We start from the raw sequence: 12192 nt of genomic DNA on the forward strand, positions 1-12192 counted from the left end.
CTCCAGGTCCATCCATGCTGTTGCAAAGGGTAAAATTGTCTTCCTTTTTATGGTAGAGTAGTATTCCATTGTGTAAATGTGCCACAGCTTTTTTTATCCACTCATCTGCTGATGGACACTTGAACTGCTTCCAAATCTTGGCTATTGTAAATAATGCTCAATGAACATAGGGGTGCATATATTCTTTTGAACTAGTATTTTGGGTTTCTTCGGATAAATTCCCCAAAACGCTAGTTGGTTCCCTTTTCTTCAAATAGCAAAAGCACCTCTCACTTGGATTTCTCTTTTTCTCTTGATCTTCCCCTTCCCCTGGGGTATCTAGAACCACCATCTTTTGAACAAACCCCGGATTCTGTGGAAGTTTTACCTGGAATGAGTGTCACATTCACCAGTGTCATTAGAGGCACCCCTCCTTTCAAGGTCAAATGGTTTAAAGGCAGCAGGGAACTGGTGTCAGGGGAGTCATGCACCATCTCTCTGGAAGATTCTGTCACAGAACTGGAGTTGTTTGAGGTGGAGCCATTGCAGAGTGGAGACTATTCTTGCCTCGTTACTAATGATGCTGGCAGTGCTTCCTGCACCACACATCTTTTTGTGAAAGGTTTGCTCTTCACTCCAGTTCGTGTATCTTTTAAATTTTTTTCTAAGTCGTCATTTGAAGACGTCAATTTTACCCTCATATTTTCTCCTTATAGAACCAGCCACCTTTGTGAAAAGATTGGCTGATTTCAGTGTTGAGACAGGAAGTCCCATAGTTCTTGAGGCCACATATACTGGCACGCCTCCCATCTCAGTGAGCTGGATGAAGAATGAGTTTCCTCTTTCACAGTCTCCGAATTGCAGTGTTACTATGACCGAAAAATCCACCATACTGGAAATTCTCGACAGCACAGTAGAGGATTATGCACAATACAGTTGCCTGATAGAAAATGAGGCCGGGCAAGATATTTGTGAAGCTCTGGTGTCTGTCTTAGGTGTGTTGACAGTTCCCTCTTTTTATTGCTCTCTTTTCTTTCTCTTAAAAATCCTCTGTTAGTTAGCATGATTGATTGACTACCACTCTTTGTACCTTAGAACCACCTTATTTTATTGAACATCTGGAACATGTGGAAGCAGCCATTGGAGAACCTACAACTTTACAGTGTAAAGTGGATGGAACCCCAGAAATCAGAATTTCTTGGTATAAAGAACACACAAAGCTACGATCTGCTCCTGCATACAAAATGCAATTCAAAAATAACATTGCCTCCTTAGTAATCAACAAGGTGGACCATAGTGACGTGGGAGAGTACACATGCAAGGCAGAAAACAGTGTGGGGGCCGTTGCTTCTTCAGCTGTGATTGTTATCAAAGGTGATAATGGTTTTGCTTAACAAGTCTTGCTGTGTGTTGACAAATCCATTTTCTTAAAAACAACAAAAATTTAATGGACTGAAACATGTTGTAGATATTTTCTGTCTTGTAAATAAGGTCTATCTGTAATTTCTTTACAGACCGCAAACTTCCACCTACTTTTGCAAGAAAACTGAAGGATGTCCATGAGACTCTTGGCTTTCCAGTTGCATTTGAATGCCGCATCAATGGCTCAGAACCTCTTCAAGTGTCTTGGTACAAAGATGGGGTGCTTTTGAAAGATGATTCTAATTTGCAAACATCTTTTGTTCATAATGTAGCAACTCTTCAGATTTTACAAACTGACCAGAGCCACGTTGGTCAGTACAATTGCTCAGCTTCTAATCCTCTTGGAACTGCTTCATCCAGTGCCAAGCTCATCCTCTCAGGTGAGTAGCTCATCACATTACCCTCTGCATTGTAAAGGAGCTTCACTGCTCCGGGCCACCAAACTCTGGTGCCACTTTGTTTCTGCTCAGGGTCAGGGGAGCAGGAAAACTGAACTCACCATGTTGGTCTTCATTCTTTTTAGAACATGAAGTGCCTCCTTTCTTTGATCTAAAGCCTGTATCAGTAGATCTTGCTCTTGGAGAAAGTGGGTCTTTTAAGTGTCATGTAACTGGAACTGCACCAATCAAAATCACCTGGGCCAAAGATAACCGAGAGATTCGCCCTGGAGGCAACTACAAGATGACTTTGGTTGAAAATACTGCCACTCTGACAGTTCTCAAAGTAGGCAAAGGTGATGCTGGGCAGTATACCTGCTACGCGAGCAACGCAGCTGGAAAAGACTCTTGTTCTGCTCATCTGGGTGTACAAGGTACTCGCTTGAGTAAAGTAGCAAGGTCTCTTTTCAATATCTTAAAATATAAGAGGAAGAATGTGCTTAAAAGTTATGCTTAGGATCATGGTCAAGTAATTAAAAGTGATGATGTGGATCAAATTTTTTTTTTATTGAAGTGGACTGAAAATCCATTTTCAAAAGCTAAAAATAGACATTAGAGAGAGAATGAACAAAAAAATTACAGAATTTTAAGAAAATTAAAGTTTGAAGGAAGTTATCTCAAATGACTTATTTTCCCCAATAGTTATTAAATGAATGGATTTTGTCCGTGTAAGGGACAGCAGAGCCCCAGACTCTCAAGCTCTTCAAGGAGAGTACAGATTAATTATGTCAATAGCTTGTCCTCCATCGACCCCACTTAAATAATTGTGGAAGGCCCAGCTGGTATGGCTCAGCAGTTGAATGTTGACCTATGAACCAGGAGGTCACAGTTCAATTCCCTATCAGGGCACATGCCCGGGTTGCAGACTCAGTCCCCATTGTGAGGCATGAGGGAGGTAGCCAATCAATGATTCTCTGTCATCATTGATTTTCTATCTCTCCCTCTCCCTTCTTCACTGAAGTCAATGGAAATATAATAATAATAATAATAATAATAATAATAATAATAATGATGGAAGCCAGGGAGGTGGGGTGTACATTAATATATATGACATTTTGGAAGACAGCCATTTCCTTCTATAGTATGTTCATGGCTGCTGTTGTCAGAAGTTAAATACTTCACTCAGTGGACTGCTGGTCAACCCATAGAGCATTATCAAGGATTTTTGTGATGGTGGTAGTTTATAAATATCTTTAAATAAAATAGAATTAGAGTTAGCAGCCCACCTGCTATATGGCATATAACTAACCATCTTTATCTCCCTAAGCTTGAATTTTTTGCTTCAGTTAATGAAGAAAGCATTGCCCTCCCCACTTCAAGGGGAAATGATGAAGGTTGAAGAAATATCTAAAGCCTATAAGAGAAAGTGGCACTTTAAAAATATTAGCATAGCTGACCCCATTTTGCTATTCTGACTTATTATGGTACATAAGTAATACATTTTCCACCATAGGAAATAGACAGTCCTCCACTGGTTCACACACAGAAAGTAATCAAACTCTCTTATTCCCCATGAACCTCATAGTGCTTCTGCCAACAGATACACACACTGCCTCTGATCTTGTACTAGACAAGTGATTCTTTTATTGGGAAGAGGGTTATACAATAGGAATCAATGGTGTTTCCTTCTTCTGCAATAATATTTGATGTGGGTGTTTGTAAAAATAAATGTATTTAAAAACCTCTGTTTGGCAGAGATTCCTCTTTTTACTTCATCTGGAGTTACATGTGTCTTTTCCATCCCTTACCTTATGTTTTCCCTCTTGGTTCCATAGAACCACCCAGGTTCATTAAAAAGCTAGAACCTTCAAAAATCGTGAAGCAGGATGAATCCACAAGATACGAATGTAAAATAGGAGGGTCTCCAGAAATCAGAGTTTCATGGTACAAAGATGAAACTGAAATTCAAGAGAGCAGTAAATTCAGAATGTCATTCCTTGACTCAGTGGCGGTGTTGGAAATGCACCATCTCAGTGTTGAAGACAGCGGTGACTACTCATGTGAGGCCCGCAATGCAGCGGGCAGTGCAAGCAGCAGCACTTCCTTAAAAGTTAAAGGTCAGATCTTACCCTTCTTTTGTGTTTTTCACAGTAGCCTCCTCTCTAGTTGTTCTCTTAATACCCTGTTTGACTTTCCATCGATGTCTTAAATTTTTTAAAGAATACAATAGAAAACTGAATCTTACGTGTAACTATATATTTGCAGAATATATCCTAATTTTTCTTTTCTTTTTCCTAACTGAATTACCTTCCAATTTTAGAACCACCCATTTTCCGCAAAAAGCCTCATCCCATTGAGACACTGAAAGGAACTGATGTTCATCTTGAATGTGAGCTTCAGGGTACTCCCCCATTTCAAGTTTCTTGGCATAAAGACAAGAGAGAACTTAGGAGCGGCAAGAAGTACAAGATAATGTCTGAGAACTTCCTTACAAGTATTCACATCCTGAATGTCGACACTGCAGACATTGGGGAATATCAGTGCAAAGCCACAAATGATGTGGGGAGTGACACTTGTGTTGGTTCTATCACTCTGAAAGGTTAGAGTGACTTCATTCTCTTATACTTACTTTTTTTCTTGTAATATTAATGCTTTGTTGGCCCCTTAGCTGTTGTCCAGTTCTTTATCACTAGCTATCTCTTCTATTTTTTCCCTTTTTTCCCTTTCCAAATCTTTTTGTTTAGGGTGCATCCCATTTCTAAATTGCACCAAGTATCCTCTTCAACAATTTTTCCAATAGGTTTCAATTTGATTTAGAAAGCTGGAGAGTACAAGACGTTCAACTCTTTCTTCTTACTGCAAACTCTAATGTGTCCCTGCTCACAATCACCGAGAATGCCTCTTATTTAAGATATGGAAACAACACATTATCACTACTTTGATTACTAGCTTTCATGATTAAGGGAAATGCTATTAATCCCACACATTTTAAATCAATAATATGCCTCTTTTTCATCAGCACCACCAAGATTTGTGAAGAAGCTCAGTGACATTTCTACCGTCGTTGGTGAAGAAGTCCAGCTGCAGACCACTATTGAAGGCGCTGAGCCAATTTCAGTAGTGTGGTTCAAAGATAAGGGGGAAATTGTTAGAGAAAGTGACAACATATGGATTTCTTATTCAGAAAATACTGCAACCCTACAGTTTTCAAGAGCAGAAATAGCCAATGCTGGGAAGTACACCTGTCAGATCAAAAATGATGCTGGGACGCAGGAGTGCTTCGCTACACTGTCCGTTCTCGGTCAGTACAAATAGGATGTTATGATGAACACAAGGCGTACACTTACCAGTGTCCACATTTTCTTTCGTTTTTCTATTTGATTTTAAAATTTGGATGCAATTTTATCTTGTTTTAGAACCTGCAGCAATTGTGGAAAAGCCAGAATCCATAAAAGTTACCACAGGAGACACCTGTACATTGGAATGCATAGTCACTGGCACACCTGAACTCACTACTAAGTGGTTTAAGGATGGAAAAGAACTGACAAGTGACAGCAAATACAAAATAAGCTTCTTCAACAAAGTATCTGGTCTTAAGATTATCAACGTAGCCCCCAGAGACAGTGGGGTATACAGCTTTGAGGTGCAAAACCCTGTTGGCAAAGACAGCTGCACAGCCTCAGTTCAAGTGTCAGGTTGGTTGGTTAGGCTTTTGTTGCAGTGTTATTATAATGTCGTTCCTGATTTACATATATATGTAGGGGAAGATCCATCTTCTACAGCATTACATGAGTCTGACATCCTCTGAATCAGTAAAACCAGAGGTAACATAGCTAGAGTTAGAAGACCAAGTTCAAAAGTTATATCCCTTTCTCATTGAGAAATTTCACAATTCGGAATTATAGGAGTAAAACTGAATCCCTGAAAAGGGATAAAGTGGTCTTCCCCTATCACTTACACTTGAATAATTCGCCATATAATGAGTCATAGCAAAGAGAACCAATAACCCTAATAAGTCAACTAGCACATCCTGCCCATTGATCCTCAAGGCTTTCAATCGTATGACCCTATAGGGAATTCTTTGATACCCTTGCAAAAGAACCAAAGGGATCTAGGTGTATCCAATCAAAAAGACAGTAAATCTCTTTTCAAATCATTTTATAACTGATGTCCCTGTTTGTTTGACTTTTATCACATTTAGACCGAACTATTCCTCCTTCATTCACAAGAAAACTGAAAGAAACGAATGGTCTATCTGGTTCTTCAGTTGTAATGGAGTGCAAAGTCTATGGATCGCCTCCAATCTCTGTCTCCTGGTTTCATGAGGGAAATGAGATCAGCAGTGGAAGGAAATACCAGACCACCCTGACAGACAACACGTGTGCTTTAACTGTGAACATGCTGGAAGAATCAGATGCTGGTGACTACACCTGTGTAGCTACGAATGTGGCTGGTTCCGATGAATGCAGTGCTCCTTTGACTGTGAGAGGTCTGTTAAGACTACAGTAAAAATAGAACTTGGTTTCATAATTTATAAGCCTTTGGTCATCACAAGTCAAAAATATTAAATTTTTCTGCTGTGTGCTTTTTTTGTTTAGAACCACCATCTTTTGTTCAGAAACCTGATGCCATGGATGTTTTGACTGGAGCCAATGTAACTTTCACAAGCATCATAAAGGGAACGCCGCCTTTCAGTGTCAGCTGGTTCAAGGGCAGCAGTGAACTAGTGCCAGGGGACAGGTGCAATGTGTCTTTGGAAGAGTCAGTTGCTGAACTGGAGTTGTTTGATGTGGACACCTCACAAAGTGGAGAATACACCTGCATAGTCACGAATGAAGCTGGCAAAGCTTCTTGCACAACACGTCTCCATGTCAAAGGTTTGTTTGATGTCCCGCACCTTCCTGGTTAGCATACATGACTTAATAGACAAGTCTACATCTGTATGTATGTGTGTTTGATTTCCCATTTCCAATTTGTGTATAGCTCCAGCTAAATTTGTGAAGAGGCTCAATGATTACAGCCTAGAGAAAGGAAAAGCCCTGATCCTGGAAGGCACGTACACTGGGACTCCAGCCATTTCGGTTACATGGAAGAAAAATGGCATAAATATAACTCCTTCTCAGAGGTGTACTATAACCACAACGGAAAAATCCTCCATCCTGGAAATCCCAAGTACCACAGTGGAGGACTCAGGGCAATACAACTGCTACATTGAAAATGCGTCGGGAAAAGACTCCTGTTCAGCACAAATACAGATCCTAGGTTTGTTATGACTGTACATTCCTACTTTTATCTTACCTTATAATAGAGAAACATGCAAATTGACCGCACCTCCGCTATGCCCACGATTGGGCCGGCAGGAGGCTGGGGGCGGGACTCCAGGTGGCATATGCGCTGTTGAGAAGATTAAGATGGCGGCACCCCGGGGGGGGGGGGGGGGGGCGTGGCCGAGCCCATGCCGCCGCTCCCCGGGGTGCCTGGGGCCATCGGCACCCCGGGGGGACGTGGCCGGGCCCATCGGCACCCCGGGGGGTGTGGCCGGACCCATGCCTCCGCTCCCCGGGTGCCTGGGGCAATCAGCACCTTGGGGGGGCGTGGCCGGGCGATCGGCACCCCGTGGGGCGTGGCCGGACCCATGCCGCCGCTCCCCGGGGTGCCTGGGGCGATCAGCACCCCGGGGGGCGTGGCCGGACCCATGCCGCTGCTCCTGGGGTGCCTGGGGCGATCAGCACCCCGGGGGAGCATGGCTGGGCGATCGGCACCCCGGGGGGGCGTGGCCGGCCCCTCCCGCCCCTCCCAGGGGTTCCAGGGGGGCTATCGGCCACCTGGGGGGCGTGGCCAGGCCCATCCCGCCCCTCCCGCCGCTTACGGGTGTCCCGGGGGTCCATCGGCCACCCGGGGGGGCTTGGCCCGACCCCTCCCGCCCCTCCCGGGGGTTCCGGGTCAATTGGCCACCTGGGGGGCTTGGCCGTGCCCATCCCGCCCCTCCCGCCACTCCCGGGGGTCCCAGGGGCCGAGGCTTTCCGGGCCTTGGGCACCAGCGGGGAGCCTGCACTGATCGCAGGAAACCACTGGGGGTCGGCTCCTGTGATCGGTAGCAGGGACGCTGGGTGCAGCGAGCCCAAGGCCAGGAAAGCCTGGGGCGGAGGCTTTCCTGGCCTTGGGCACCAGTGGGCAGCCTGCAAGGATGGCAGGAAACCACTGGGGGTCGGCTCCTGCGATCCTTAGCAAGGATGTTGGGTGCCGCGGAGCCCAAGGCCACCGCCCGGGGCCAAGCCCCGACCCTGAAAAAGGCAGAAGGCGGTGGCCACAGCCAAGGCCTGGGTCCCTGGTGCCGGCAGAAAACTGGTGCAGGCAGCCAGGTGAATGAAGGTCTATTGCACGAATCTTCGTGCAAACGGGCTACTAGTATATAAATAAGCATGCTGGCCTGTCTCCTTCATGGCTCATTATCTCTCTTGCCTGCAGAACCACCGTATTTTGTCAAGCAGTTAGAACCTGTTAAGGTGACTGTTGGAGATTCTGCCTCATTACAATGCCAACTTGCTGGAACCCCTGAAATTGCCGTGTCCTGGTACAAAGGAGATACAAAGCTGAGACCCACTGCCACCTACAAGATGCATTTCAGGAACAATGTTGCTACCCTGGTTTTCAACCAGGTTGGCAGTCATGACAGCGGAGAATATATCTGCAGAGCTGAAAACAGTGTGGGAGAAGTCTCTTCATCAACTTTCCTCACTGTTCAAGGTGACTGAAATATTTCAGAAGTGAACGAATTTGTATTTCTTTTGAACTAGATTTAAAGTATCTCATGAGAGCATTCTTTTTAGGAAATTCTTTCCAAATGCAAAATTTTCTGCTTATGTAATGAGCATATTAATCTGCTTATGTAATGAGCAGGTTACAGAATATATCAATATATGTCACATATATTGCCCAAAAGTCAAACATGAATTCCCACCTATAATTCATGGCCTTCCCAGAGAGAGATAAGATGACTAAATCTTCAGTTGGAAGGATCATGTAGTCCTTTGGGTCTCTAATTAAATATTTAAGAAACATGAGGGACCATATTTTTAAAATCCCACCCTCTGAGTGTGTCATTCAAAATGCTAGAAGGCAGTCTTGAAAAGTAGGAGGGCCTGCTGCAAACCTGGAGATGTACCTAAGCCGGTCAAGTTCTCTATTGGCTTTGCACCTACTGTGCATTAGGCTGGCCTCAAGAGTGACACACTGTTGCTCCAAAAGTTTGCATGTTTTCCTTTGGGTCCGAGTTATTCTAGAAATGTTAACACCTCCTGATGCATTTGTAGACGTGGAGAAATGGCATTATCTATCTAACAATAAGTGTGAGAATAGTCAGTAAATTTAAAATGTCCAGAAGTGTTTAATACTTCAATTCTGTTCTTACAGAGCAAAAACTTCCACCGTCGTTTTCTCGACAATTGAGAGATGTTCAAGAAACAGTTGGGCTGCCGGTTGTTTTTGAATGTGCCGTAACTGGATCAGAGCCTCTCTCCGTGTCTTGGTATAAGGATGGCAAGCCATTGAAAGATGGCCCAAATGTTCAAACATCCTTTTTAGATAAGGTAGCCACCCTCAATATCTTTAAAACAGACCGGAGCCTCGCAGGCCAATATTCCTGCACAGCTACAAATCCTATAGGGTCTGCCTCTTCTAGTGCCAGACTCATTCTCACAGGTTTGTGGATTCTTAAACTTCTTTCTGTTTCTGTAATGAAAAGTTTCATAATCAAGTACAAAATTTGGGAGAAAACATCATGATTTCTGTAAACTGGGATGGTCCAGACAGGGAGCCTGAAACCTTGTCTTTCTGCTCTCCTCGCAGAGGGGAAGAACCCACCCTTCTTTGACATCCACATTGCCCCCGTGGATGCGGTGGTGGGAGACAGTGCGGACTTTGAGTGCCACGTTACTGGGACACAACCGATAAAAGTCAGCTGGGCCAAGGACAACCGAGAGATACGAAGTGGTGGCAACTACCAGATTAGTTACCTGGAAAACACTGCCCACCTGACAATTCTGAAAGTAGACAAGGGAGATTCTGGACAGTACACCTGCCATGCTGTGAATGAGGTGGGAAAGGACTCCTGCACAGCTCAACTTAATATAAAAGGTATGGTTTATTTTGCATGTGTCAGACAAAACGTCATCATTTTTTATTCTAAGTGTGCAGTTTTTAGGACAAATGTAATTAAGGACACATTTTTAAAAACAAATGGCATGAAAATGATTAATAGGATGTAGGTTTCTTTAGAGAACAAGTGATCTCTTTAAATCTGTATTTCTCTAAAATTGTACATATTCTGCATAATCCTAAGACCACCCTCCCTTTTATATTTTTACATCTATCTGGTTCTGTTCATGGCCATTCGTTATCCTTATTCTCTATCTCTTAAATCAGCTAACAATTTAGAATAAGCTTTGGGAGGAGGCTAAGATGTTCAGGAACACACACTGATGTTGTCTATTTAGTTGATCAGCATTGAGTTTTAATGAAAAAAGATGACTTCTTTTTTTTTGAAAAACCTCATGGTAATAACTACTTCTGGACTCCACTTCATGTGTACCTTTAATTTCTTACAGAGCGGCTAACCCCACCAAGTTTCACTAAAAAGCTCTCAGAGACAGTAGAAGAAACAGAAGGGAATTCTTTCAAACTTGAGGGCCGTGTGGCCGGTTCCCAGCCAATCACTGCAGCTTGGTACAAGAATAATGTAGAGATACATCCAACTTCTAACTGTGAAATCACATTCAAGAACAACATACTGCTGCTGCAAGTCAAGAAGGCGGGCATGGGCGATGCCGGTTTGTACACGTGCAAAGTGTCGAATGATGCAGGCTCTGCTCTGTGTACATCTTCCGTTGTCATCAAAGGTTAGTTATCTGCATGGCCCCCAGACTGTTGTGTTTTTCTTCACCGCCTATGAGGTAGTCGTGTGCATTGCCTCTGACATGTGCTTTTCTTCTTCAATTCTGTCGACCAAGTCAGTTATAATGAAAATAAATATATATTATTTAATTGACTTACCAAAATTCCAGATGTTTACTTAAAATATATATTGTTTGTAACTTAATTGCATGGCTGACCTAAGAAGAGGTCATATAGTAGCTGGACTAAAAATCTTACCTAGTAAATCCCATCCTAAAATTCTCTCATGCAGTAAGAAGTCTAAGTCTACTTTGAAACTCATGCATAAATGACATATAAATTTTTATGAAGCACATTTATTTTGATATATTCTTATATTTTTATCACTGAATACTGCATTAGCTTTTCTTATTATAAGTTATATCACATTCTGGAGCATTCTCTTTTATAAACATATTTCTAAAGGATTATTGTTTGACATATATTGCCCAAAGCTTTTAGCCTGTAAATGAACATTAATCCCAGATAAAAGAGTAAATTTGCTTACAAAGAAAAAATAGATGAGTGGAATGATATTACTGCATCTCATTCTGGAAGACATATTTAATTAGATAGTCATAGCTTGAGGCAAAGATAGACTATATTGTTTAAGAGGATCGTCACGATCTGATCCTCTGCCCATAATGAGTTCACCCAGATGATTATGGTGCAGATTCATCAAAACCATTTTACAAATTAACCTCCTAAAAGCAGCTTGGAATTGACTACAAACTCTGGTGATGTAATTGGCCATATAATGGTGCACAGATACTAGGTTAATATCACTAATAGGTTAATATAATTGAGTTGTTTTGTGTGTGTTTGAATTGTCTTAAAATTCAAATTTTATCACTCATTTAATAGTATTTTAAGTTTGTTTAGTTTTAAAACATCGTTAGTAAAATGAAAAATATGTAATTAACAGTGGCTTATATTCATGATTTACATTCCTGATGTTTTTACCTTTAAGTTGATACAACTTTATATAGAATTTTGAAGGTATTTATTCATACAGTTTTTTTAAAAAAAATAGTAGATAACAGAAGTTTTAATATTTGCAGTTGTGAATTTTGCCTTATTCATATATGTAGGTCTCAGAATCACTGAATAAAATCATTGCATAACACTGAGTTCTACATGGACTTTGTATCATGTTACATATTTTCTTCATTGGCTTACATTTGCTTCAAATCCTAAATCCTTTGGGCAAAGATTGGATTTTCTGCATTTAATAGCTAAAGATAAACATCAGATAAAATCACATATTAAGATGTGGGCTCATGGATTACTCAAATGTTGGCTTTCTTTCCCAAATGGTAGCAAGAATTACTAGCTCTAGCTGGTTTGGCTCAGTGGATAGAGTGTTGGCCTGTGGACTGAAGGGTCCCAGGTTTGATTCTGGTCAAGGGCATATACCTCTGTTGCAGGCTCGATACCTAGGCCCGGTTGGGGCACATGCAGGAGACAACCAATCAATATGTGT

General features: G+C 42.2%; 1 protein-coding gene across 1 annotated transcript in view; it reads left to right on the forward strand.

The window, feature by feature from the left end:
• The window catches only part of TTN (titin), a gene marked incomplete at its 5' end in the record, with an annotated part of 276293 nt that overhangs the window by 89634 nt on the left and 174467 nt on the right, over positions 1 to 12192 (forward strand). The window contains 16 exons of the mRNA XM_079783141.1: positions 323 to 601; positions 696 to 974; positions 1075 to 1353; positions 1494 to 1781; positions 1925 to 2212; positions 3614 to 3895; positions 4099 to 4377; positions 4798 to 5079; positions 5195 to 5473; positions 5980 to 6267; positions 6377 to 6655; positions 6762 to 7040; positions 8247 to 8525; positions 9192 to 9479; positions 9627 to 9914; positions 10385 to 10675. Of these exons, the coding sequence (XP_079639267.1) occupies positions 323 to 601; positions 696 to 974; positions 1075 to 1353; positions 1494 to 1781; positions 1925 to 2212; positions 3614 to 3895; positions 4099 to 4377; positions 4798 to 5079; positions 5195 to 5473; positions 5980 to 6267; positions 6377 to 6655; positions 6762 to 7040; positions 8247 to 8525; positions 9192 to 9479; positions 9627 to 9914; positions 10385 to 10675 (4527 nt within the window). The remainder of the gene's footprint in view (positions 1 to 322; positions 602 to 695; positions 975 to 1074; positions 1354 to 1493; positions 1782 to 1924; positions 2213 to 3613; positions 3896 to 4098; positions 4378 to 4797; positions 5080 to 5194; positions 5474 to 5979; positions 6268 to 6376; positions 6656 to 6761; positions 7041 to 8246; positions 8526 to 9191; positions 9480 to 9626; positions 9915 to 10384; positions 10676 to 12192) is intronic.

The sequence above is a fragment of the Cnephaeus nilssonii genome (genome assembly GCF_951640355.1).
Source record: "Cnephaeus nilssonii genome assembly, chromosome: 10".
Taxonomy (NCBI): Eukaryota; Metazoa; Chordata; class Mammalia; order Chiroptera; family Vespertilionidae; genus Cnephaeus; species Cnephaeus nilssonii.